The sequence below is a fragment of the Strongylocentrotus purpuratus genome, unplaced genomic scaffold (genome assembly GCF_000002235.5).
Source record: "Strongylocentrotus purpuratus isolate Spur 01 unplaced genomic scaffold, Spur_5.0 spur5_scaffold_7, whole genome shotgun sequence".
Lineage (NCBI taxonomy): Eukaryota > Metazoa > Echinodermata > Echinoidea > Camarodonta > Strongylocentrotidae > Strongylocentrotus > Strongylocentrotus purpuratus.
The window spans coordinates 24,843,851-24,869,914 of record NW_022145613.1 but is presented as its reverse complement, the minus strand read 5'-3'; the positions used below and the strand labels follow the sequence as shown (position 1 = coordinate 24,869,914).

The following is a 26,064-nucleotide window of genomic DNA, read 5'->3' as shown; positions in this document are numbered from 1 at the left end:
TATTAACGGTACATAATGCAGTGTTACATGATATGTCAGTATGGAACGCCCGGCAGTGCTTGTCACAGTTGCTTCTGTAAAGGATTTTTTTCTTCTTCTAGTGTTACTGTTAGTGGCCACGGCCCCTTAGTGACTGTAAAAAACATATGCTTTTCCTGGCCATTTGTGAATGTGTCAGTTTGCAACAGAAATGGAGAAACGGGCATTTTGTTGAAAGTCATGTGATATCACCAACATTTATACATGACTTGTAGATCTATATGGAATTGAAAATAAGTCATGGTTCAATTTTATTTGGGGGGGGGGGGGGGCTGGCGCCCCCCCTAGCTCCCCCACCAGTACGCCAGTGGTTGTGATATTTAATTTCCAAACGGGAATAGCTAATCGGTCGATTTTAGTCAAGAAACATTGTTTTATAGCTTAATCAATGACCTTGAGAGGGAGCTATACAACGTAAAAAGTTTATTATTTACAATTTCAGAACTTTGGACTCAATTTCAACTGCGACAATGATCACTGAATATTGTAGGATCGCATATGCTTCCAATATGTTCATTTGAACCAAATTCATGACCCCATACCAAAACTTTGTATTACCTTTAAGAACTTGTTAACTATAAGGATCAGCAGGACAAGAAGAAGGTGAAGAAGAAAAATAATAAATAAGAAGATTAAGAATAAAAAGATGGTGAAGAAGAAGAAGATTAAGAACATAGATGATAATAATGATAATAATATTAACAATACTAATGATAATCATAATAATGGAAAGAAGAAGAAGAAGAAAAAGAAGAAGAAGAAGAAGGAGGAGAATAATGATATTTATAATGATAATGATAACAACAGTAATAATAATAATATTAATAATAATAATAATAATAACAATAATAATAACAATAATAATAATAATAATAATAATAATAATAATAATAATAATAATAATAATAATATTGGAAAGAAGAAGAAGAAGAAGAAGAAGAAGAAGAAGAAAGATTCTCATCTGATGCATGACCACAAGCGAACGAATAAATAATAATCAAAATAATGGAAAGAAGAAGAAGAAGAAGGAGAATAGTGATAATTATAATTATAATGATAACAGCAGTCAGGCGCGTAAAAAAAAAATCCAAGGGGGGACGACCCCCCCCCCCTCCCCTTCATGTTCATCATGAGATCTATAGGTCTATCATTTTTTTTAAATTTGTTTAATGTTCGGGTCCCTTTGAATTTCACATAACTTGTTAACCATTTGGTCATGAAGAAGAAATAATATTAGAATGCTAAAACTGATATTATGCTCTTTTTATTTGCACCGCGAATCTAATTAAAGGAGATGACCTCATGATCATGCATAGATGCGTGCATCCCCCCCCCCTTTTTTTTTTACACACCTAGCACAAGCACGCGATCTAGGGGTACACAGTAAAGGTCGAAAGGTCATCGGCTTTTGACAGACATAGTCTACATCAATTTTTCACTGGAGCTGGCCTGAAAATGCAGAGAAGTGCTTCCATCTTTCGCTGTCTTTTGCGGGCTCGTTCATTTTCGAGCTCATCAAAGCCATGGAGTGTGAGAGCAAGTGTTTGCAAAGGACTTCCATTGATAAATCAAGCTGAAAGGTTTGTAATTTGTGGAAGAAAAGAGTTAACATTGATGGAGCCGTCACTTATACGCTGTACCACCCGTATCAATCTGTGTAGTGTTTTGTGTAGCTCCACAGCCCGCTTCTAAAAACGATTCAAACCATGCAAACAGCGGGTTGGGACTAGGCCTGAGTCATCACGGGTTTTGCCGAACCCGGGTTTGACTTGAAAATTTCGGGCGGGGACCGGGTACCCGAAATTTTCACCACTGCACTGACACTAAAAATCGTGTGCATGCAGCGGCGGGAGTTAGACTAAGTTGCTGTTCTAATAATGCGACGGAAAAGACAGTTACTGCTTTCAAAACAATAAAATAATCAATTGAATTAAATTAAGATGCTTTAAAAAATAAATGGATATCGTTTCAGTTGACGGTAGGTGTTTTTATCGCTCTAAAATTGAGGCTGCAAGAAAGGAATCACGCTTCGTGGTACCGATCGAGTGCGTTCAGAAACGGAAGTGGAAATATATGACCCACTGAAGACAGAGCAAGAAAATGCCACACACAAGACTAAAATGTTGATCAGACTATTGCAATCAAATCGTAATACTAAAGGCATTAATTTAATTGTCAAAATATATCCACAACATAATGGTTTACCCTTGATAGTTTGATGAAGGAAAATAAATTAAAGCTCTTGAAATAACATCGAAGTGCCTTTCGTTCGTTCTAAAAATGCGTGTACATGTATAACGGCAAGCAGAAGTTACGAGTCAAGCTTGATATGCATGTTTACATCCCTACACCGTCATCCGACCTGATCGGAACAATAAGCATTAAACCAATTAAAAAACATCACGTAAGACTTTAAGGGACTCCAATTCAACAAAATTACCGTAAAATAATTATTTACTTTGACAAATAATACTATAGATATTCATAATATCTTACAGAAATAATGATATTTCATGAGCTACGTACTCGATATCGAGTTCAGCTAGCCATCATTTTGAAATGAGACGTAGTTGTCATGCAGTAGACTGTAGAGGGCAGTATGCAGAAGAGAGAGGAAAAAGCGCGGGCCTGAGATCACGTGATATTCACGTGACTATTGCGTGATTTTTTTTTTTCCTCTCTGCGAGCTGCCGCATTCTGCGCTGCATGCATGACAACTACGTCTTATTTCAAAATGATTGCCAGCTGAACTCGATATCGAGTACGTAGCTCATGAAATATCATTATTTCTGTAAGATATTATGAATATCTATAGTATTATTTGTCAAAGCAATTAATTATTTTACGGTAATTTTGTTGAATTGGAGTCCCTTAAAGTCTTACGTGATGTTTTTTTTATTGGTTTAATGCTTATTGTTCCGATCAGGTCGGATGACGGTGTAGGGATGTAAACATGCATATCAAGCTTGACTCGTACATGTAACTTCTGCTTGCCGTTATACACGCATTTTTAGAACGAACGAAAGGCACTTCGATGTTATTTCAAGAGCTTTAATTTATTTTCCTTCATCAAACTATCAAGGATAAACCATCATGTTGTGGATATATTTTGACAATTAAATTAATGCCTTTAGTATTACGATTTAATTGCAATAGTCTGATCAATATTTTAGTCTTGTGTGTGGCATTTTCTTGCTCTGTCTTCAGTGGGTCATAGATCTATTTCCACTTCCGTTTCTGAACGCACTCGATCGGTACCACGAAGCGTGATTCCTTTCTTGCAGCCTCAATTTTAGAGCGATAAAAACACCTACCGTCAACTGAAACATTATCCATTTATTTCTAAAGCATATTTATTTGATTATATTGAAATATAAGTTTGTGAATTCCATATTTTTAGTTCTATATTTCAAAATATCAGTGTGAAATTTAATTTTGAAAAACCCGAAACCCGAAAATCAAAAACCGGGTTTCAGCTCGACGGTCGGGGCCCGGGCGGGGACCCGTTTCGACTCGGGCCTAGTTGGGACACATAGTTTCGCAATGTAGGGAGGAAGTAATTATAATTTTGACTTTAAAATATTTGTTGACTCCTCTGGGCATCTTTCCAACCACTTGTATTTATAATTTGAAGAAAATTTTGAATTTGATGGGAAAAAGGGTGATTCTTTGTCCTAACCCGACGATTCATCAATGTTGTATCGTCGATTCAACATGGCGAAGGGAAAGTACGCATGCGCGGTAGCAACGGAGCAAATGTGAATATTCATGATATAGAGTGCCATTCGTTTGGAATTGCTGAATAAGCAAGAGGTTGAGAAGGCTCTGTCTCTTCGATTCATGCATATTCAGCAATTTTGAGTGAACAGCGCTCTAATAATAAAATCTTTAGGATTGGCAATTTGATAGGTCTATTTACTTTACAATAGAGTAAAGGAGCCTGTTCTGGCCACTTAAGACAAAATCCTATTTTTAGGACCCTTTACTTCCTATTTATTATCATTTTTTGTTCAAATCATGAAGCAAATATTATTATTATTTAAACAAAAAAAGGATCCCAGAAAAAAATCACGAATTGCCATGACAATATTCATTTCAATTTTCACTGTTTTGGAGCCACTTATCGGCCGAGCGTTTCAGTTTACGGGCGCATGTACAAAGTCAATAGGAAGCGCTCGCGCGCGCCGTGCGTTTCCGCGCTGATGTACAGCACAAGCGGGCGGAGCAGGTATCCCACGCCGGAGCTCCCTGGTGCTCGCCTGGCCGAAGACAGGCACAGCGGTGATCGGAAGTTGGGATCTGAATTAGACAGACATATCGTGTGTGCGTGGCAGGGTCCGGCTGCATTGATTTAATACATGCGATGAGATACTTTTGAGCTTGCGACTAACACAAAATCGGGCTCTAAATCTGAAAAATACTTGAAATAAAGCTGATTTTATGGTACCCATATTTCTTACATACACGCGTAAGATACTGGATTTTTCAGATTCGGGTAGCGGACCGCCGATTACATCGCTAAAATGTGATATTTTAGGATATATTTTTCATTACAAATGTGGTTCTTCAGTGACACTGGCATGGTATGGTATTAGTGGGATACATGTATGTGTTATGCTATTCTGCGATGTTTTTTAGAGTGATTTTACCTTGCATCCAACCAATCGGCCGAAAACTGGAGCTGGCCGATTACCGGCTCCTTTACTCTAATTGCGATTAGTGTAAAAAGGCGCTAGTGCAGGGAGTTTGCTGAATTCAGCGAACTTCATGCATGCCCCTTTGTATACTACACTAATCGCTCTTATCGTAAAGTCAGTATCAAATTGGCAACGCAAATTTTTTTTTTAAAAGTCTGTTTTATACTGAAAATAAAGAGAAACAAACGATGTCATGAAAAATATTTCCTCCATTTTCTTCCTTGATCTTATTTTTTAAAGCTTATCAAACATAAATATTCTTGCTTTGTCAGAGAAATATCATGTGAACATACATGTACATGTTGAACTTATTTCTTTTGTTGGCAACCAAATTGCTGGTGGCACTAGTTATAATTAGCCTTTCATCTTGGAAACCTAAATGTACATGTAGTAGAATATTATGTGAAAAAGCCCAATGATCACTCATATTGCACATTGGTTGAATGAAGGACACTCTTTTTTCTCTTTTATTCTAGGTCCAAAGCTGTTTGTCAAGTTTTCTGGAATTTCATTGATCACTCTTGTACTATGAGCATATACTTGTAGAGGTGTTGTGGTCTAGTGGATAAGTCACTTGACTGCAGATCACAAGGAACGGGGCTCGAGTCCCGCCACGGCACTATGTCCTTTGGCGAGACATTAATCTATATTTTCCACTCTCCACCCAGGTGTTGAATATGTACCTGGTAGGATGCGAAAGTTAATGTGGTTGGGTGAGCAATTATGTGCGTGTAAAATGGCGACTGGCCGGAATGCTCCACAGGGAGTGGAGGATGTGCATACTAAGTGCATACATTGTTTGCGGGTTAGCCTGAATCCGATGACCGGGGTAATAATATATACTGCGCCTAGAAACAAAGTATGAGGCGTGTTATAAATTAATCTTTTATTCTACTCTATCTGCACCTCAACAAATTTCACTATGCATGCCAATGTCACCAAAAGAAAAAAACTCATCAGAATTTACTTTAATTCACTATAGGTGTTGTCACTCATTATTTGATTCAAAGAAAACACATCGAGAATGAATTTTTTGGGTCTCATATTATTTTGCTATTTAAAGTGTTATCCATGACTCTGTTTCACATTTTGAAATATTTTTTTGGTAATGGTTAAATACAATTTAATATGGAATAAAATGGTCCATTCATTTAGAATTATTCTGTTTTTCTTCAATCTCTTTTTTTTCTTCAGATGTCTGAGAAGCTCCACCCTCTTCACACCTAGGCTGCTCTACCAGTTACAGAAACCATGCAGGTTCTATTCATCAGAAGGTATGTGTTGATCTTGTACCTGTTTCAATTTATGGCACTGGTATTCATGAAGTATGCTAACTAAGTTGTAATGTCAGGTCCAGTTGGCTATTTTCACAATGTAACCAAATTTAATGCATACCGGTATGTCTTTTTGAAGTGCCTCGATTGAAAGTATGTCATCCAATGATCCAACCGTTGCAAATAATTGATTTTCAGTAATCAGAATGCAAATTGCATACATAACGTGTTGTAAGGTAGGGAAATCCATCAATGTTTGTCCTACCTAGCAACAACTAATGCATGCAATTCGCATTCTGACTATTGAAATACTTTTATTTTTAACGGGCAAATAAAACAATTTGTATGAGGGTGCTTTACAAAGACATTTGCATTAAATTTTGTTACATTACTAAAATAGCCTGTTGGACCAAGTCTGCAGATTTATTGAGCACCCAGTGATGACCTCTACTTAGGATTTGGTAGGATAAGGAATTATTTAAACAAGTGAATGAACAGAAATTGTGTGAAAACTGAAAATGACATTGATTTTTCTTTTAAACATGACATTTCTTCTTTTTATTTTGTTAAAGTAATTTGTACAGAATAAAGATATTGATACTTGGCTCTCTGTAAATCACTGGACTACATGAATATTGAAGTTAACAGATCTAAAAAGGCTTGGCTGATTCTACTTTTATGTCTGCTTTCATTAATATTATATGAGATATAAACTTTGCATTAAATGTTTCGACATATTGTTTTGGAATTAAGATGTGTTGCTTTTCCAAATACACATGAATACTTATGAGTAGCATAATGTGTATTGTTTGGTAATTTGATGTGTAGTATAGGAAAACAATAGAATGAGATTGCAAGATACATCAAACATTGTGATAATAGAAACATAAAAGCCACATCTCTCCACAAATTACTCTGAATTCTTTGGAGTAACACATTCTTTGGTGGAATGCACTCCTCACATGTTAGAAGAAATTAGAATGAAAATCCTTCTAGATCTATGTAAAAAATATTATCTACAGGCAATTGCTGTATACATTTAATAAACCTTTTATCTTAATAATAATAATAATCATAATGATGGCGTCTGATATACCGCACATGTGCGTCACATTGTGACGCTTCTGAGCTGCCCTGATTATTACCCTGGCTTTAGCAAGGCGGTCATTGCGGCGCTCTATGAAAATGAAATATGAATTGAAAGAAACTATGTATTAGTATGTTGAATTGTTGATTATTTCCATTGCATCCTGACAGATTTACCAGCTCATTACAAGATCACCCTTCCTGCTCTGTCTCCAACCATGGAAGTTGGTACTGTGGTCAGATGGGAGAAACAGGTACACTTTTAAAGGGAGTTTACTTAATGGAACAGGGGGCTGCAGGGAGGGGAGGGGGGGGGGGGGAATATTAGTAATGTGTCCATTGTATACAGTTGCAAAGACTATTCCACTCCATGAACTCAGTATGATGGTTCATAGTGCAATGTTCTGAGTGTGTAATATAACAGAACATGATAACAGCATGCATTGTTACAATCAATGAATACAAACAAATACACAAACAACAATAATTTGTTTGACTAATTATGAAATCAAAATAACCTAACAACAATTGTTTGACTGATAATGAATAAAAAAAAAAACGAACAAACAAACAGAAAAAAGCACATAACCTAATAGCTTACTGGGTACTATAAAAAGATATTGTAAAATAGTGCAAGGATTTTGCTCATTCCTACTCCCAAGACAATATCAGAAGTAGTTTGCCATACTTGTGTATCAGGTGTGTGTGTGTGTGTGTCTGGGGGGGGGGGGGGGGGGGGGCTGAAGTATTATGTTGGACTAAACTCTACTTCCATGTTTTAAAAGAAGATTAGTCCCCTTCATGTTAACATTGGTTTAGCCCTTGCACCCCTCTAATTTGGCGTTTTCAGACTTTTTATTGTACAAAATATATGAGGGTCCAATACTTCTGGATCACCTACGGGCTGTATGTGTAAAACCTACATGTATCCCAGAAATAACTCAATTTACATTGAATGAAATCTCCTGTGAAGTGCCAGGAGTGTCAAAACTGACGGACTTACTATTCTAATAAAAGCAACAAATACAAACGTACTAAAGCTTTTCATTATGAAGTCATTATTCCTAAGTATCATTTGAGGTGTTCACACTTGTACAAGCAATGCTTTTTAGTGGACCCCTCTGTTTTCAACATGTATTTCTACATTTGTTTTAAATGCTTATAATTGATTTGTAATGTTTTGTTGGAGACATGAATAAATTGAAATTGAAATTGAATTCTGTTTGCAGGTTGGAGATCAACTGAACGATGGGGATCTGTTGTGTGAGATTGAGACAGACAAGGCAACCATGGGCTTTGAGTCTTCAGAAGAGGGCTACCTGGCAAAGATCTTTGTGGAGGAAGGTGCCAAGGATGTTCCTGTTGGAAGGGTGAGAGACTGGAATTATATTTGACAAACCCTTGTCACTCAAAGGCAAATTAGTAGTCTGAAGTGTGTGGGCTGTGTGGACTTGCCATACATTTACATCTTAGTGTAGTGGTTGTACACTTGACGGTAGTTGCAAAGGTTACAGTACTAACAACATGTATGTTCTTCAAAGTAATATAAGTAATATGTGCACAGCTACAATTACTTAAATCAACCTCAATAAGTTACCTGACACTATGGGTTGTTGGTTAAGGAGTATGGGGTTCCTGTTCTATACAAGCATGTGCGAGCATATATGGGTGTGGTGACTAGCCTTTCCACAAGTAGTGTTCTTGTGTAATAAAAGTGCACATGCATTTCAACTCGCAATAACTCTGAAGTCGTGGAAGAAATGTTCAAATCAAATATTTTGAATGTAGTGTAGAGACATGGAACCCCTTAACAGTGATAAAAATGATTGGTACCCCTCTATGATAACACATCATTTTCAGTGAGGTAAACCATTGTTTCTCCCCATCTTCTCTGTACTTAGTTGCTTACATGTATGATTGGTAAGATGTAGCTGTAGATGTCGTCAGGTTAACTTCTGCAATCATTTAAGATTGTTGGGACTATAAAAATAAAAGTAAGAAGCATTGTTTATGCAAGATATTAATTTGTTTTTATTCATCTAATCTACCTTGCTTGTGTGTCTCTATTACTCATCAGTTGCTATGTATTATAGCAGAGCAAGAATCAGGAGTAGAGGCTTTCAAGGATTTTGAAGATCTAGGAGTCATTGAAGCACCTCAGGGTCCACCAGCCCCTGTCAAGGAAAGTCCGGTAAGTCCAATCAATCAATCGACTTGCTTCCTAAGCCAGGGAGCTTGGTATTGCTTCAATACAATACAATACAATAAAGTCATTTCTATAGTGCTCTTACAAACTAACTGTTGTTACACAGCGCTTTACATAAAAAGTATCAAAGAAGTTGTTGATCATGGTCAAAGAGGAGAGTTTTGAGACATTTTCAGAAGACATCCAGCGAAGGTGATAAACAAATAAAACGTAGAAGCTCATTCCAGAGTTGAGGAGCACACACCTGGAAAGCATTGTCGCTTTGAAAAGCATGAAGAAAGCTTAGGTTTTATAGAGGCTTCAATCTCTGTACATGGGTGTCAAGTGATGCATGTGGTGAGTGCTGTTAGGAAATCAAGTAAATCGCTCTTTCAGGAGAAAAAAAATGGAAAAAAGGAAATTGTAGAAAAAAACTGTCTTTGGGGGATCACATGGTCACTGAAGTGAGTTAAGGTCCAACAAGCCGCTGTCAAGGAAAATCCACAGGGTTTGGTATGTTTCAATATTGTTTTGTATGTTTTTGACAAAGCACAAAGAATGTTTGCTCTAAAGAGGCTTTAATCTGTATACATAATTATTGTATAACGTAATGTTGTGGAAGATGTGACGTATGCATGAATATTTATAAATTATACACAATTCTATTGTGATGTCAGGAGTACTAAATATGAACCTTTGTATCCGGTGGAATCTGTTCTCTCTCATTTACAGCCAGCTCAGGTTGCTGCTCCTCCACCACCTCCACCACGCCCACCACCACCACCAGCTGCCGCTACACCTAGTACAACACCACGCCCTCCACCTGTTCCCATGGCAGCCCCTGCAGCGGGTGCGACCCAGGGAAGGGTCTTTGCCAGTCCATTAGCAAGGAAACTAGCTGCAGAGCGAGGAATCAATATTAATGTAAGTACATTGCTTTCATATTGCTCTTTACTCCTATCATGCCAAGAACACTGTTCTGTGCATGCGCTGGCGTGCCACGCTCACATAATTGGGTTTCTGGTGGCTTGCCATGCACACATAAACTCTCATTCGCTCGCGTGCCACGTACACATTTTCGTGCATAAGTACACACGCTAATTGTTTATGCCTATTGTGCGATTCGCATTGCGTGAATTTGTGTAGGGGTTTTATTGTTGTTTTGATTGTGCATGCTTCACATATACAGTTACATTGGATTTTCCTGAGAAAATTGCGATGTTTTATCGTCAAATTTGTCAGTTTTGATTATGGCCCCTCAGATTGTGTGCGGGAAATGAGACAACGGATTGGTTTGACAACTCACTGATAGTGCTTTTTTACTTTACCAAAATTACAGATTCATGAAATGATATTGGTATCAACAGAAAGAGGGTTAAATTTCCTACAACTTTAATATACAATTTTTTTAAATACCATATATACGGATGAGATGTTATAGTGGATCAAACATAGTAACACTTTAAACGACACGCACTTAAACCAACCCTAAATTAACTTGGCACACAATGGAGTAGTGGCTGGCACAATAGGGATTAACACTGTGGCACTGGGTGAATTGCATGGGGGCAGCTTAAGAGTTAAACTTCATTTTGTTCAGCTTTCTTTTTGTTTTCCCATTTCTTTTGCTGCTATACTTGTTCAGCTTTCCTTTTGTGTCTCTTTAGTCTCTTTGATCTATTGTTTCACCCTGTTATATTCCACTTTTTGATTCATATTTCTTCTTTTATATTCTTTCTCATTCTTCAAATTCTGCCTTTCTGAATTCCCTTCTTTGTCATTAATCTTGTTTCTTGTTTTCTTATTTTCCCTTTTGAGTTCTATATATTCAAAAAAATATATCCCCTTTCTAAATTCCCTACTTTGTCATTAATCTTGTTTCTTGTTTCCTTACTTTCTCTCTTGAGTTCTATATATTTAAACAAAAATCTATTCCCTTTCTTAAATTCACATTTACCCAACTTTCCCTCCATCCTTTTTCATTCTTTCTAGTTATTTGACATTTTTCTGTTATTCTAATCTCTCTGTTGTTAGTTATCATGATCTGCTTTACTTCTTGTTTCCTTTACCCTTATTTGCCTCTGCAACTACTCATTGCCTGATTTTTATAATTTTTAGTTTCATGATTTTGATCTTTCCATTTTTGTCTCGCCTGCGTAGCAAAAAGCGAGACATAGGCGCCGCTTTTCCGGTGACGGCGGCGGCGACGGCGACGGCGTCAACATCAAAAACTTAACCTAAGGTTAAGTTTTTGAATTTTTGGTATAATTTTTAAAGTATAAGTTCTTAGTCAATTAAACTTTGACTATAGGGTAATCAAGTATCCCCAATCATGTGAGTAGAATTTCAGATCACAAAGTCAAGGTCAAAGGTCATTTCAGGTCAACAGACTTGGACTATGTTGTAGCATCATCATCGAAAACTTAACCTAAGGTTAAGTTTTTGAATTTTTGATATAATTTTGAAAGTATAAGTTCTTAGTCAATGAAACTTGGACAAGAGGGTTATCAAGTCTCCCCAATCATGTGAGTAGAATTTCAGGTCACTAAGTTAAGGTCAAAGGCCATTAAGGTCAACAAACTTAGACTTTGTTGTGGCATCAACATTAAGATTTTCAAAATGCTTCTCCTTCGTTATTTTTCAACCGATTTTGATTCTGATTGTTTCATATGATAGGGCTAGGAGGGAATTTAAAATTTCTACACAGAATCGTGAAATTCATTATCTATGCTAATTTATGCAAATTTATTTGAAATCACAAAAAAGGCTTCTTCTCCTTCATTTCTCGACCGATTTTGATTTGGTTTGCTTTATATCGTAGAGCTAACTTTGGTACACTATACTTCTACACAGAATTCTGAAATTGTTCTCCATTAATTAATTATGGTAATTTATGCAAATTTATTCCAAAAATAACAAAAATTGCTTCTTTTCCCTCATTTCTTGACCGATTTTGCCTTATCTGGTAGAGCTAAATTTGGAACAATAAACTTCTACACAGAATTGTGAGATTTTGCTCCATTGATTATTTATGGTACTTTATGCAAATGAAATGAAATTATGTCCCTTCCAGGGCATCAAATTTCTATTTTTTGACCAGTTCAAAAGTGTACCACATAAAATTTACGATATTTGTTGTTGTGAGATGCGGATGAGCGCTACGTCATTGACGTTCTGGTTTATCATATTGAATTGCGTTATGCAGGCGAGACCGCCGAGAGCGTTTCCCTTGTTCTTTTAAAATGTGGTTAAAAAAGAATTTGGAATTTCTTTTAGTAGAGTAAATTTTAGTGTTTTTAGATAATTCTCGATACATTCAGTAATAGTTTGTACTACACATGTATATTGCTCGTTTTTGGAGTTACTTTCCCCGGGGGCTACATTCTCCTTTAATCCCCTCATTCTGTTTTCTTCTCTATTTCTTCCTCCTAGTCTTCTTCCCTTTATCTTTAGGTTCTATATAATTTGTATTTATGTATGTATTATTCATTTATTCATACATTTTATGCATTTGACGTTTTGATATGAACGTATTTATATTGTAAATTTTGTGTAATTTTATGTAATATGATTCACCTGGATGGAAAGTTTCTTCTTTTGTTTTGGAAGAAGACAATAAATGATAAATGATATATTCTCTCTCCCCAGACCCTTCAAGGTACCGGTCCAGGAGGTCGTATAGTGAAGGCAGACATAGAGTCCTATGTCCCCGGAGTAGCAGGAGTACCCATGCCAGCTGCAGTACCTGGGGCAGGTTTCACAGATATACCTGTGGATGCGCTCAGAATGGTGAGTCCTTCATCCATTGAATACCAAATATTCTTCCTTTATTTGTTGATCTCGTAGAATAAACGAAAAATAATATTTGTAATCTTTATCCATTGCTATAATTAATTTCATCATCATGATCTAGTGCCGTCCCTTGGAAGGGGTTGGCCGCTATGCACCTCCATCGCTTTCTGTCATGTACCCTTGTTCTAACCTCTCAGTAGTTAAGACCACTCTATTTCTTGACATCATCAAGCCAAGTGATTCGCTGTCTACCCCTTTCTTGTTTACCCTCTACCATTCCTTCCAGCAAGATCTTCTGCAATTCTCCTCCTCTCATCACATGACCAACATACCCTAGTTTTCTCTTCTGCACTGCGTTAATCAGTTCTCTTTCTTTGTTTGCTCTGTTCACACTTCTTTGTCACTAATTTTCATCACCCACCTGATTCTTAGCATTCTGCGGAAACACTACATTTCAAATGCTTTTGACTTTCGTTCTGTTTCTTTGGATAGAGTCCATGTTTCGACTCTGTACAATAGAGTACTCCAGATGTAGCATTTCCAGATTCTGTATCTCAGCAGCTTAATGTTTATCTTCCTACAACATACTGTCTTTTCCATTTTCATGAAGACTGATCTTGCAATTTCAATCCTCTGTTTTATTGCTTTGTTACATTGTCCATCCTCTGTGACACTCTGCCCTAGATAAACAAACTTGCTTACTTGTTCTAGTAATCTATCATTGATTTGATACTAATTTATCTGTTTTTCACTTTTCTCTCCTTTTCCTTCAGGAACAAGCTAATGCTGCAGTGTATTCTAAACAGACAATCCCCCATTACTATCTCATGGCTGACATAGATGTGGGTTCAGTACTCAGGTATGTCATACACACAACTTGACAGATAGTTAAATGTCTGCAAGAAATGGGTCGCAAATCTATGACATTTTCCTTTAATGCAGAGAGTTGATAATTAATGATAAGGCCGCTTTATGTTGAAGATACTAATTGTAAAGATTTTATTGATAACTTAAATGAATGTTAATGAAAATGAAATCATTCATAATCAATACCGTCATTGCTGCCATTATCGTCATCATTACATCATTATCATCATCATTACTGCCACTGTTCCCATACTATTACCATCACCATCACAATCCTTGTGGTCATAATTGTCAACATTATGACATTAAAAACATCAGCACTATCATCATGAACATCATTATCATTGTTATTATCATCACCGCCATCATCATTTGATCTCCTGCAAAGGTTTTTAAAATTATTTTAATGAATTATTTACAAATTTGAAATTGAAAAATTCAATTGATGTAGATTTCTACTGCACAGGCAGTATGCGCAGTCCTTCAACAATAATGCCCCGTAATTTTATATTTTTCATAAAAATATAAGTCTGTCCCTGAAATAAAGATGATAATAATTTACAGAATACCATCCCATACACATCTCTATCCCGCAGGTTACAAGGCAGTCTGAATGAGATGGTGAGTGAGGATACCCCTATCACTCTCAATGAGTTTGTCATCAAGGCTGCTGCATTGTCCTGCCAGAAGATTCCCGACGCCAACTCGGCGTGGTTCGGAGACAAGATCAGGCAGTGAGTAGGCTCATTTCTCCGCTCCCATTTTGTACATTGATGTTAATCTAAATCTGATCTAAATCCTCTCTGAGGGACTTGGTAATGAGAATTAATGCCTTACCAAACAGCACAAGGGCATCGGCTTGGTTTCAAACTCTTGACCTTCCAAATATGAGACCTCTGCTTTACCACTGAGCCGTCGCACGATTGAAAGTACTTCATCTTTGTGTTAACAAATTGTGACAGATACAGCGGTGCTCCAATAATTGAGCTTTTCTCTGTGCTTTACTTTTTGTTTAAATAGCGTGTACTGTTTATGAAGTAACTCTTTCACACACTGCAATATTTTCCTCTCTCTACCTCAGATACCATAATGTGGATGTAAATATTGCAGTGACTTCAGACTATGGCACAGTTACTCCTATCATTAATGCAGCAAATACCAAGGTAATTATTAGATGGACATTTAAGACATTAGAAGTTAAAAAGAATGCTCCAAAGTGTCATAGTAATTTACGGATATCTCATTGTTATATTTTTTCTATGTAGAAGGCAATGATAGGAGGTAATACCACTTGTCCATTTTAGACAGATAATTGGTTATACTAAATCAATGTATAGCAGTGACTAAAGACATACTAAACCTTTTTGTCTTGCACTCATCACAAGTGCAAGAATGAAAAAAAGCTAAAGTCTGACAATAGGAAATGGAAATTATAGTAAAAATTACACAGAAAATAACAGGCTCCAATACACTAGTTTACGGTTGTGTGCGCCATTTTAAACAAAGCCAATGACCTAGAGGTCATGTATTTATGCGTAAATTAAGATTGCGCCCATGCAAATTATGATGATATCACTGCCTACGCGCTGCGTTGTGCGCGCACATCATCATTTGCATGGGCGCAATCTTATTTTACGCATAAATACCACTGGCCTCGGGTCATTGGCTTTGTTTCAGGGCCAATGACCCGAGGTCAACTGTCTGCGCATGCACACTGATACAACCGTAAACTGGTGTATTGGCTGTCCGAAATAACGGCTCCATTTTTGTGGATGTTATTTTAATTATGATATAAAGCACAAGCTTATGTTTATGTGAAGTTGGTTTCCCCATTCTCAATGAAATTGTGTCATACTCACCTGCTCTCAATGAAAATAGGATGTACACAAACCTCAAATAGATTGATTGCTCTTCTCAAGGGGCTCTTCCAAATTTTCAATAAATAATGTCTGAACAATAGGGAAGTAAAAAAAAAAAAAGGGGGGGGGGGGGGCTAATTCAAAGGGTAAAGCTAGTTTTAGTACCGGTATCTCCCAGAGCCCTTGCATGTTATGTATCTTAAAGAGTAATAAGTCTTAAATTAGACAAATATTTTTCATCCTTCATCTTATTTCTATCATTGCTTTTATTTGTCATTCATCTTATCAGGGTCTAGAAGCTATCAGGCAAGAGGTTGACTATGTGACAGCTCTAGCACAAGATGGCAAGATGCAAACACAGGTGGGTATTTATATTAGAAGCTGTAAGGGATAATATCAAAGTAAATTTGGCTTTCTGTTGGTGTTGAATTTGTGAGTGTGTGTGCGTTGGTGTGTACAGTGTTGTTTTAGAAGTTATAAAGTCCTGCATATAATGATAGCACTAGTACATGTTTATATTTGCAAGTGAAAATGAATAACTTTTGAATCGGTCATGTTGTATCTCCAAATGTGTGATTGTACAATACTAAGTTTGGAGTAGAATAGCTTGTTTAACCTACTTCCCTCCTTTACATTTTTTTAATTATTCCCCCCCCCCCCCCCCCCCAGAGTTTCAAGTTACTGATTATCCACAAATCACATTCTAATAAAAAAATTTGAACATTTATAGAGTTATCTCAATGTAAATTAATTTGGGATAAGTCTATATTATGCTTCCTTAAGTTATACCGTAAATAATTGTAATATGATATAAAATCATTAAAAAAAATCATTTCATGCTACCCATGGAACCTGACTTTAAAAGGAATTACAACAACTGTCATTGTCTAAATTGGATCTCTAAAAAAGAAATTTGTGATTCTTGTGTATTGGTTAACTTAACAAAGTTTTAAAATTGTTCTCTTGAATTATATTGAAGTTTTTGACTGAATTCTGGAGAATTTAAACCCTAAAAAGGCCATGTTATATAGGTCATCTCACAGCTATTTTTAAATAATCACCTATTAATTATTCATATATTATACAAATATACACATGTTTGTAATCAGGTTTCATGTGTATTAGGAAAGGGAGTTGGCAATTTGAGGCTGCAGCGTGATGTTTTATGAAGCTGCGTGGTATTAATACATTGTCTGAATTTTATGAGTTTGGTATCAGAGCTTAAAAGTCATGAAAGCAGGGTTAAAAAAAACTCCACAAGGAAATCACCCTCTCCCTGCTTTGCCTCAAAAGGTGGTGCTTGTTTATCCATTGCTCCATATATCCATTTTGCTGTCTCAGGGGAACGTAATTCTTGAGTAGTAATTAAGGATAACTGAGGGTAAAGTATATCGGGAACACAGTCATCTTCATCTAGCTTGTACTGGTACATGTACAGGTATATCTTTAGAAGAAAACAATATATCAGTATCTGCTGCCCTCTACATGTTATTTCCATATATTATATAGTAAATGACTTCTACTGGAAAGTCCTGAATTTATTATGGAAGGTAAAATGGACAACTTCAAGTATGATACCCATGGGAATTCATACAGTGTACCATCTTTGAACAATGTTCATGTATCATGTTCAAGTTTATGTTCATGTATCATGTTCATGTTAATGTTCATGTTTCATGTTTCATGTAGTTTTGTGAGGAAGAAGGGACAGAAGAACTTGTGGCTACTTGTAATGTGAGGGTTTATTTATTTTCATTTAGTAATTCATTTTTCAAAAACAATGTCTGCCCCACATGTACATGTACATGTACATGAATTTAGAGTGAACATCTTTGTGGAAGTTCAAAGGGAGAAATATAAGCAGCATTTTACTGCTGTTCATCATTACAGAAACACTAGACATGTTTTTGATTGCCCTGTTTTCTATGAAAATCACATAACACATTTTGCTTTTGACAAAAACAACAAAGACAGAAAGAAAGTAAAAACAACAAACAAACACTGAACAAACAAAGAAAAAAAAATACAAATACAAACAAACAAAGAAAAAATAATGTGAGGACATACATGTATCTATGAAGGCCCATTCAAGTACATAGAACATGAAGATTTATAAAGAAAAAACTACATTGGATTTTTTGGCGGCCAGAATCGCCAAAATGTGATTTTTTGTTGTTGTTGTCTTGGTATGAGATCCCTATAGATCCAGAGGTCCAGGCGGGTGTTGCCTGGTTGTTGAAGGACAAAATTTGAAGTTTTCTATGCTGTTGGTGTCAAATCTTGGCCAAGATTATGCTAATGTTCTGCTATGAGTTAGGACTAATATGAAACGTCCTTTTTGCCTAAAACAGGAAAATTATTTAGTTTACAAAGGTTATTCAAAGGGAAAATATTGAACTCAATCTAATGTTTCATAAAAAATAGGTGCAGTTTTAAACACTAGTTGCAAAGGAGGAGGTTACAATTTTTTTCTTTATGTTTTTTCCTTGTGGTTTTCTAAACCAATTTTACTACCTTTTTCTTCTTTGAAGACAAAATGAATAATTCCTTTGGCCATCAAAATCATGTAAAAAAGGATTTTAACTTGAGATTGTGTCTTTTCCTTTCCATTGTTTGTACATGAAATTGGAAATTAGATCAGGTGTTTTTTATGCACAGGAAAGAGATGGGTAAACCATTAGGGGAAAACTGAGTTTTCTGTAGAAGAATGAGGGCAGAAGATTGGAGTAAAATTGATCAATTAGAGTGGATAATTGGGTTAGGGTCATACTGCAGCAGACCACTCTATGGGCTGTCATTTTCATAGGTGAAACGCTAATGTACATGTATCGTTAAATGTGAATTATCCGAAGAGAAACGAAAAAAGAGAGAAGAGAAGAAAAAATAGGAAAAGAGAAGAGAGAAGGAGATCAATTGATCGATGCATTGAGAGAGAGAGAGAGAGAGAGAGAGAGATATCATAAAATACATACTCAAAATTGTTGACAGAGGGAGAAATGTACACAAAGAAATAGACGACTTTTCTAGATTTAATCTCAATAATCCTATGTCACCATTTAGTAAAGTGAGCAATGATTTATGTTTCTGTGAGATATGTTTCAGAAGTCCAAATTAAAATCCTTGGTTTTGAAAAAAGAAAGGAAAAAGATAGTTGATAATAATAATAATAATAATACTCAGTTTTTATATGGCGCTTAATGCAATCACTAAGCGCTCCCAAACTTGGATATTGATAGCTTGATGACTAAGAAGTTTTTCTAATGTGTATGTCATAAAGAAAAAAATGGGCAGGTCTTTAAAGTGAAGTGATAAAAAAAAAAAACCCAGTCCCGTACCCTCAGAAATAAAAGAATTACAAACCATGAGATACAAAATGCATTTTAATAGCATGAAATACAAACGACGTGGCATTGGCCTTGCAAGGTCAGAGATTATACAGGAGAGAGCAAGTACTTATTCTACATCAATATGTCCCTCGTTCCCCTTGAGAACCATAATGCATATTAAATTAACAAGTGCATCAAAAATGCATCTCATTTGAATTGCATGGCAGCCGGCGCTGTAATGTCGGTGTCAGGAATAAGTTATAGGGAGTTGCCAGTTTCCATTACCTCCCATGTATAATTGATTACATTTGCATGACAAACCTATGATGGGGGTCATCAATTTTTCATGAATTTGCACAATTATTGCTCTCCGCCTGGCAGTCAGGTGGAAAATTGCATTTTTTAGGCATTATTGATTCGTCAATTATGCATTAGAGTATTTCTTTTCTACTTTGAAGATGCATTCATTAAGAGGTGGGTGAAGGTGTTTCGGCAGCAGCCTAGACATTTACTACAAGGTGAATTTTAGCACATAGTAATAGGAGTTAGTTATTAGGTTCGTCACCTTTTCAGTTTCACAACATCATAGTAATTATACACAAATAGTCTGCTTGCACAGACTCTCTTTTGAAAATTAAAGGGTATTTTTGTAATATTGGCTGTATAACGAGACAAAAATCAATACATTTAATTGCAAGAACTTCATTTATACTGGTCTATTATGCTGTTGACTATGATGGTTAAGTTAGATGGCTGGAATGTATGAAAAATGAATGATATGAAATATACAAAAAATCAAACTATATTCATTGGGTTAATATGTGCTATGGGTCAAACATGTTGTGCGTTGAAGATGTATAAGATATATATACTACATGTTTTTTTGCTCATTTAAATCTGTGTTTTATTAAATTTTTGTTCTATATGACAAAGTACATGTATATAAATATATCCTGTATAGAAAGATATGTATCTTACTGTAGTGCACACATTTACAGATTCTTTTGGTAACATATCTTCCCCTTAAAAAAGAAAAACAAACAAGCCCCCCTCCCCCCCCCCCCCCCCAAAAAAAAAAAAAAATAAATAAATAAATAAATAAAAAAAATGAGCAGGCACTGGCATGAGGATTGAGGAAATAAATATATATTTCTTGAATTGAATAGTATTTTTATAAATGGTGAGAAGAGATTTTTAGATACCACAACCTCATGGTATGTTGCTAAGGTGGAGACCTGTTTTTCGTTTAGAATTTCACTGAAAACCTATGTTCAAAACTAGTGTTGTCTTTTTGTTTTGTTGTGTTTTTTAGTGTTTTTTTAAACATCATTGTCTCATAGTAAAAATTGTTGAGTTAATAACTGTGATGAGAGTTATTTTTAGTGTATTTTGTGACAGCGTAGCATATAGGGAAATACTGTTTTATTACCTTAAATAATTGTAAAGCTTTGCACACTATGAGATGTTTTACCATAGTGGTATTTTTGGAGTCGATGGAAATTTCAAATTCATTCTACATATACATTTGTCCTCGAATTGTGTAGGAGTTTAGGTTCAGTAACATGTATGTAACCATGGGATATCTTACATGAAATCCATGAAAGAAAGATATGGATGTCATGAGGAATGTATGTAGGGGGCAGTGAGGATCATATGTTGCTTTCGAGATTGATATATTATGCTTTTGCAGGAGGGCTGTTGTTTGTGTCCCATCCAATACTCGGGTGCCAAATTGGTTAAATCTGTGGTAGGATCAAGGTGTGAATTAATGAGCCTTCCACCCGGGCGAGGGATTATCGAGGGGGTAAGGCTGATTAGAGCGGCGCGATCACCGACCCCCAGGGGTGACGCTGGAGCTGGCGGGCTGCTTAAATCAGCCGACGAGCTGGAAAATTTAACATGAATTAGTAATGTAGTGTGCTCCAGAGGAATGAGGAAAAAAAGACAGATTGATCTTCAGAGAGAGAGAAGGAGATTGAGAGAAAATTAGAGGGAGATAGAAATTGAGAGAGAGAGATGGTGAGGTAGGAGGGAAAGAATAAAAAGGGATGGAGAAGTAGAAAGAATGAGTAAAAGTATGAGGGAGAAAGTGGGAAGGGAGGAAAGAAATGGAGAGAGAGTGAGAAAGAGATAGAGAGATGAAAGGGAGAGGAAGAAAAGAAATGGGAGAGAGAAGGAGAGAGAGAGAGAGAGAGAGAGAGTAAGAGAGATAATGAGATTGGAGGGAAAGAACAAAAGGGATGGAGAAGCAGCAAGAGTGAGTAGAAGAAAGAGGGAGAGGATGGGAGGGAGAAACAAGATTTAGAGAGAGAGAGAGAGAAAGAGAGAGAGAGGTGGTGAGATAGAGGGAAAGAATAAAAGGGATGGAGAAGCAAAAAGAGTGAGTAAAGGTAAGGGAGAGAGAGTGGGAGAGAGAGGGAGAAGAAGAGACAGAGACAGAGACAGAGACAAAGAAAAATACAGAGGGAGGGAGAAAGTGAAATGTATGGAGAGTGAGACGTAAAGTGAGTAACACAGAGACATAGAAAATATAAAAAACAGTGAACACTATCTACCTTCATATATATGCGCATAATAAATATATTATTTTGTGCGCATTATAAATGTTGTTATTATTATTATTTTATTATCTCATAAAGAAATTATAAAATAAATGTACGATCAACAATGCGAAAAGTGTATACAGTATATAAATGTATGACATTCATTTTCAACTCAACTGTATAATAATATTGTCTTGGGGGGGGGGGCGGGAGTAAAAGTTTGTGATTAATTAGATTTAAAAGATATGGACAGGATTGAAACATATTGAGTGGTAACTTGAACACTCTTTTATTTATTTTTACATGGATTTATTTCCTACAGATTTTAATACGTTTTAAAGTATATACTTGTGGGGAAAAATAATATAGATTAAAAGGAAGAAAAGGAGGAGAAGGAGGAAACAAATAGAGAAGATTATCAAGAAAACATCAGTAATTTTTTATACGAATAATTAATTATGGAAATGCAAACAGAGAGGGAAAAATATGCGTTTCTGAATTTAATTCATGTTTTATCTCACTCCTTCTCTAATTTTATTTCAACACAGGGAGGAACATTTAGCATCTCAAATTTCGGTGAGTTTGGAGTTCGGGGCGTGGCTGGTATCATCCCCTCCCCACAAGCCTGCCATCTAGGGATAGGAGCTGTCCAAGAAAGATTTGTACCTGATGAAGATGCAGAGGAAGGGTAAGTCCTGAAGAAGATAAAAAAATTGATAAAATAATTATCTTTAATGATACTATGTCCCTTTTGCAGCCAACCTAAAATTCTGTAGAACTTTGCAGGAATTATGAATATGTCATGTATGCCCTATCTGTGAAACTTAAACGTTAGCAGTGTCATAATATTCAAATTATGCAAGGAAACCCGTTTATTTGCTAGACTTCACTGTCAGACACTTTTGTCAGTATTGAGTGACTGACTGGCTTTCTCTTCTTCTTTGGTAATAACATACATAAAATGAGCTGTAAAGGATTGTCTACATCAATAACCCATTTCTTGTAATGGCCAAAATTAAACTGATTGAATCTTTACGCAGCATAAAACGTACGACCTTGCGGTACAATGGTCTAAACTTCAAGACTATTACTTATTGGCTCTATAGCTCCTAAGTCGATTTGACAACTAATAGTCGTTATTTTCCCACTTAAAGACATTTTCAAGCCCCATTTTTTTAAGGGGAGTTCTAAATTAGTATTATCTTTCAAATGCCATTGGAATTTAACCTTTTCATTTTTTTGGTCTGCAAAAGGGACATAGTACCTTTAAAGCCCCACAGCACTACTTATCGCTACTTGCTCCCTCTATATAGCAAACAATGCCTAATCGGTGCCTGCTGGTCCCCCATGATCCCCTTTTTCTTATGTTTGTTAATTGAGAGCTGATTTGATGAGATAACCACCTGCCAGTGACCTCGAAGGGAGGTCTTATCCCTCCATGCCAAACTAGTGCAGAGGGGCTCTAAAGCAAGATTTTAGTCAAAAGGTTGTTTGGTGAACATGATTATCAAAAACACCTCGTGCAAGATATGGGTGCGTAAAATGCGTATCAAATCAAAGCAGTAAAACATTAGACAAATTTGGCATCATTTACCAAGTAGAAAATGCTATGGTAGTATCAAATTATGGCATGGCTTTATATTTATATCCCAGCATACTATTTCTTTTACTTCATCAATATGAAAGATGAGAATTGTCCCAACTGAACATACATTTATGTACATGTGTAAAACACAACATAACTGATATTCTACTAAAGATTATGTCGATTGATTAAAATAAAAGTTATTTTTGAATATACATGTGTATGTACAGCATGCATCATTGCTTCTCTTGCGTGTGCAAAAAAAGTAAACAAGCAACAGTTCACATGACCTGAATAGTCAGTACTGAGCTTGTTTGAAAGCCAAAAGAATGAACAGATGGTCTCGCCTTGTTTTGATATTATTCTATTCTATATCTCCATATGGCACTCAAAACCATTCAATAATTGGAATCACAAACAAAAAGAACAGATTTCTGTTGGTTAAAAACAACACCCTTGTACATAATTGCAAAATTCAGCCAAGGACGCAGGGTTGAAACTGAGTCACTTCTTTCGGATGGTGACGTTTAAAGGTCTGTCCCCAAACGTAAATAATCATATCTGATTGATACATGTCTGCAAAAACCCAATACACATACACACACATATTTGCAAAATGTCGTTTACTAAAGCACATTGAGATTTGATCTGAGTTATAGATATATATATATATATATATATATATACCCGGGTTCAAATTTCATTTTTGTGGGAGTGATATCAAATTTAAATTATATTCTATACCTCCATATGGCACTCAAATCCATTCAATAATTGTAACCTAAGAAAAGAACAGACTTATTTTGGTGAAAAACAACGCCCTTGTACATAAATGTATTATTTTGTTTACTAAAGCACTACCTAAAGATCTGCCACTTCTCCATTTTTTTTCTGATAAAAATGTTCATCAGTGCTAAGGTTAACAAAACAAAAACAAAAACAAAAAATAGGGAAAGAAGAGGAAAAAGAAAATAGATGTCACCCTTAAATTGATAAGGAAATTATTTTTTTTCTTCCTCTGATTATGAAAGCCTCTCGACCCTGATCATTAATTTTAACTCCCTGGTTATTACATATTTCTGTATTCTTTCTTCTTCCTTGACAGATATCGTCCAGCATCTATTGTTACAGTAACCCTTGTATGTGATCACCGAGTAGTGGACGGCGCAGTGGGTGCACAGTGGCTTCAGCAATTCAAGAGATACATGGAGACACCACACTCCATGCTCCTCTAGTACCTGGTAGTAATAATCAATTCAAACATTGAATGAGAAACAGAAGGGCGTTGGGAGATGGAAGGTGTGCTATTTCTTCCAGTTCTGAACTCCTAGATGGCTGAGCAATCAAGAGAATTACCTGGCTTCACACCAACGGAAGTGCATGCTGGAATGGAACTTCAGTAGTCATCAAGGGTTTAAAGACTCTGCAAGGAAGACCACTTCATTCTCTATAGGTTATCCTTTTTTGCAGAATGCACATTTTTGGAGTTTGCAGGCTGTTAAAAAAAAGAGGGACTCATGTAAGATTTTAACAAATTGTGTTCTCCTTGATTCTTTAATTTACTATGCAAGAATGATTTCTCTTAATTTGAGTATTTTGTTAAGTGGATGTTAAAAGGGTTATTATCAACCGTCAAGGAAATCTATATGCTATAGCTGCTCCGTACCACCAGCTTACTCTGATGACACAAAGGCTCGTATCATTGGGTTTGTGTTTTGGGTGATGTTAACCGTTGGTTTCCTTTAATAGTGAGTATATGACAATCGTATCGTCTGAAGAGACCAAGGATGAATGATCCCAATCTCTTGGACCCCATTCAGACTTGATGCAGGAAACGGCAAAAATCAAAGTTTTTGTATGAATTAATCGCAAGAGGCAATACTTAGGGTAAAAATATAGAGTTACCTGCAACAATAGCTCTCAATGTATTCTGTTCTCGCTAATATTCAATTGACAAGATATAGAAATGTGGTGCACACTATGCTTATCTCATTTAATTTTGCTGCGTTGGTATTTTTTAAAGCCGTTTACTGCCGTGTGTCTAAATGGACCAGTAGTGTGCCCAATCAAATGGCCTACCATGGGAACAAACTCGGAAGAAAAACTTCAGATATTTTCATGTCTAGACATTTTGGAGACCTGTGCCCGTTTCATAAAAGTTATCATCAATACCAACCGTCACATTACTATAACAAATTTGTCACCAGCCAATCAAATGCAAGTATTTTAGAGCAGAGCACGTGACAGCTGCTCTGCTAAAGTCAGGGTAATAATGCTGCATTATGGTAGAGCGCTTGGAGACTTCTGATAAAGTAAGTGATTGGCGCTATATAAGCAAATGTAATTATTTTAACGGTTATATTGATACCAAATTTGATGAAACAGGGCCCCGTTTTGTAGTCTTCAGCTGTGAGTTTTCAGCACCATTGCCCTTCTATTTCTCAATCATTATGTTTGAAAAAAAAATCCAATTAGCATTCTGCCTTTCAAAAAATGTCAAATTCTATATCCATACTAGTACATGTGGTCTAGTGGATTTAGTTCTGCATTGCCAAAATGTACCAGCACATATTTGAAAACAATTCCATGCATTGCATTTTAAGTAGCATTGATTATTGCAGGTAGAAGACATGCACTATCTCTTTCTATCCACAAAACCTAAAACCTCCCTGGTACATATTTTTTTAAATGATTAATTCTAGTAGGCCTACTTGCATATATGCATGTATTCAATATTTTACAGTACGTGTATTCCTCGAACTGGTTTTTATTTATTGGGCTTCAGAAGAGTTTAAAGTGATTTGATGGCTT

At 36.1% G+C, this 26,064-nt stretch overlaps 1 protein-coding gene across 1 annotated transcript; it reads left to right on the top strand.

Moving 5' to 3' along the window:
- Positions 1–1,462: 1,462 nt before the first annotated feature.
- On the top strand, positions 1,463–25,120 carry LOC576867 (dihydrolipoyllysine-residue acetyltransferase component of pyruvate dehydrogenase complex, mitochondrial). Its single transcript, XM_030974240.1, has 13 exons — positions 1,463–1,619; positions 5,931–6,010; positions 7,268–7,350; positions 8,326–8,466; positions 9,174–9,287; positions 10,014–10,205; positions 12,930–13,070; positions 13,847–13,932; positions 14,537–14,674; positions 15,022–15,103; positions 16,089–16,160; positions 22,217–22,356; positions 24,359–25,120. The coding sequence occupies exons 1-13, from the start codon at positions 1,495–1,497 to the stop codon at positions 24,486–24,488; spliced, it is 1,524 nt and encodes a 507-aa protein (XP_030830100.1). The 5' UTR covers positions 1,463–1,494; the 3' UTR covers positions 24,489–25,120.
- Positions 25,121–26,064: the final 944 nt, after the last annotated feature.

Bases quoted from the DNA above. Each gene is read 5' to 3' on its own strand.
- LOC576867 (XM_030974240.1), top strand. From the start codon at position 1,495: ATGCAGAGAAGTGCTTCCATCTTTCGCTGTCTTTTGCGGGCTCGTTCA. The intron at 6,011-7,267 runs GTATGTGTTGAT...GCATCCTGACAG, and splicing joins CAGGTTCTATTCATCAGAAG to ATTTACCAGCTCATTACAAG. The intron at 13,933-14,536 runs GTATGTCATACA...TCTATCCCGCAG, and splicing joins GATGTGGGTTCAGTACTCAG to GTTACAAGGCAGTCTGAATG.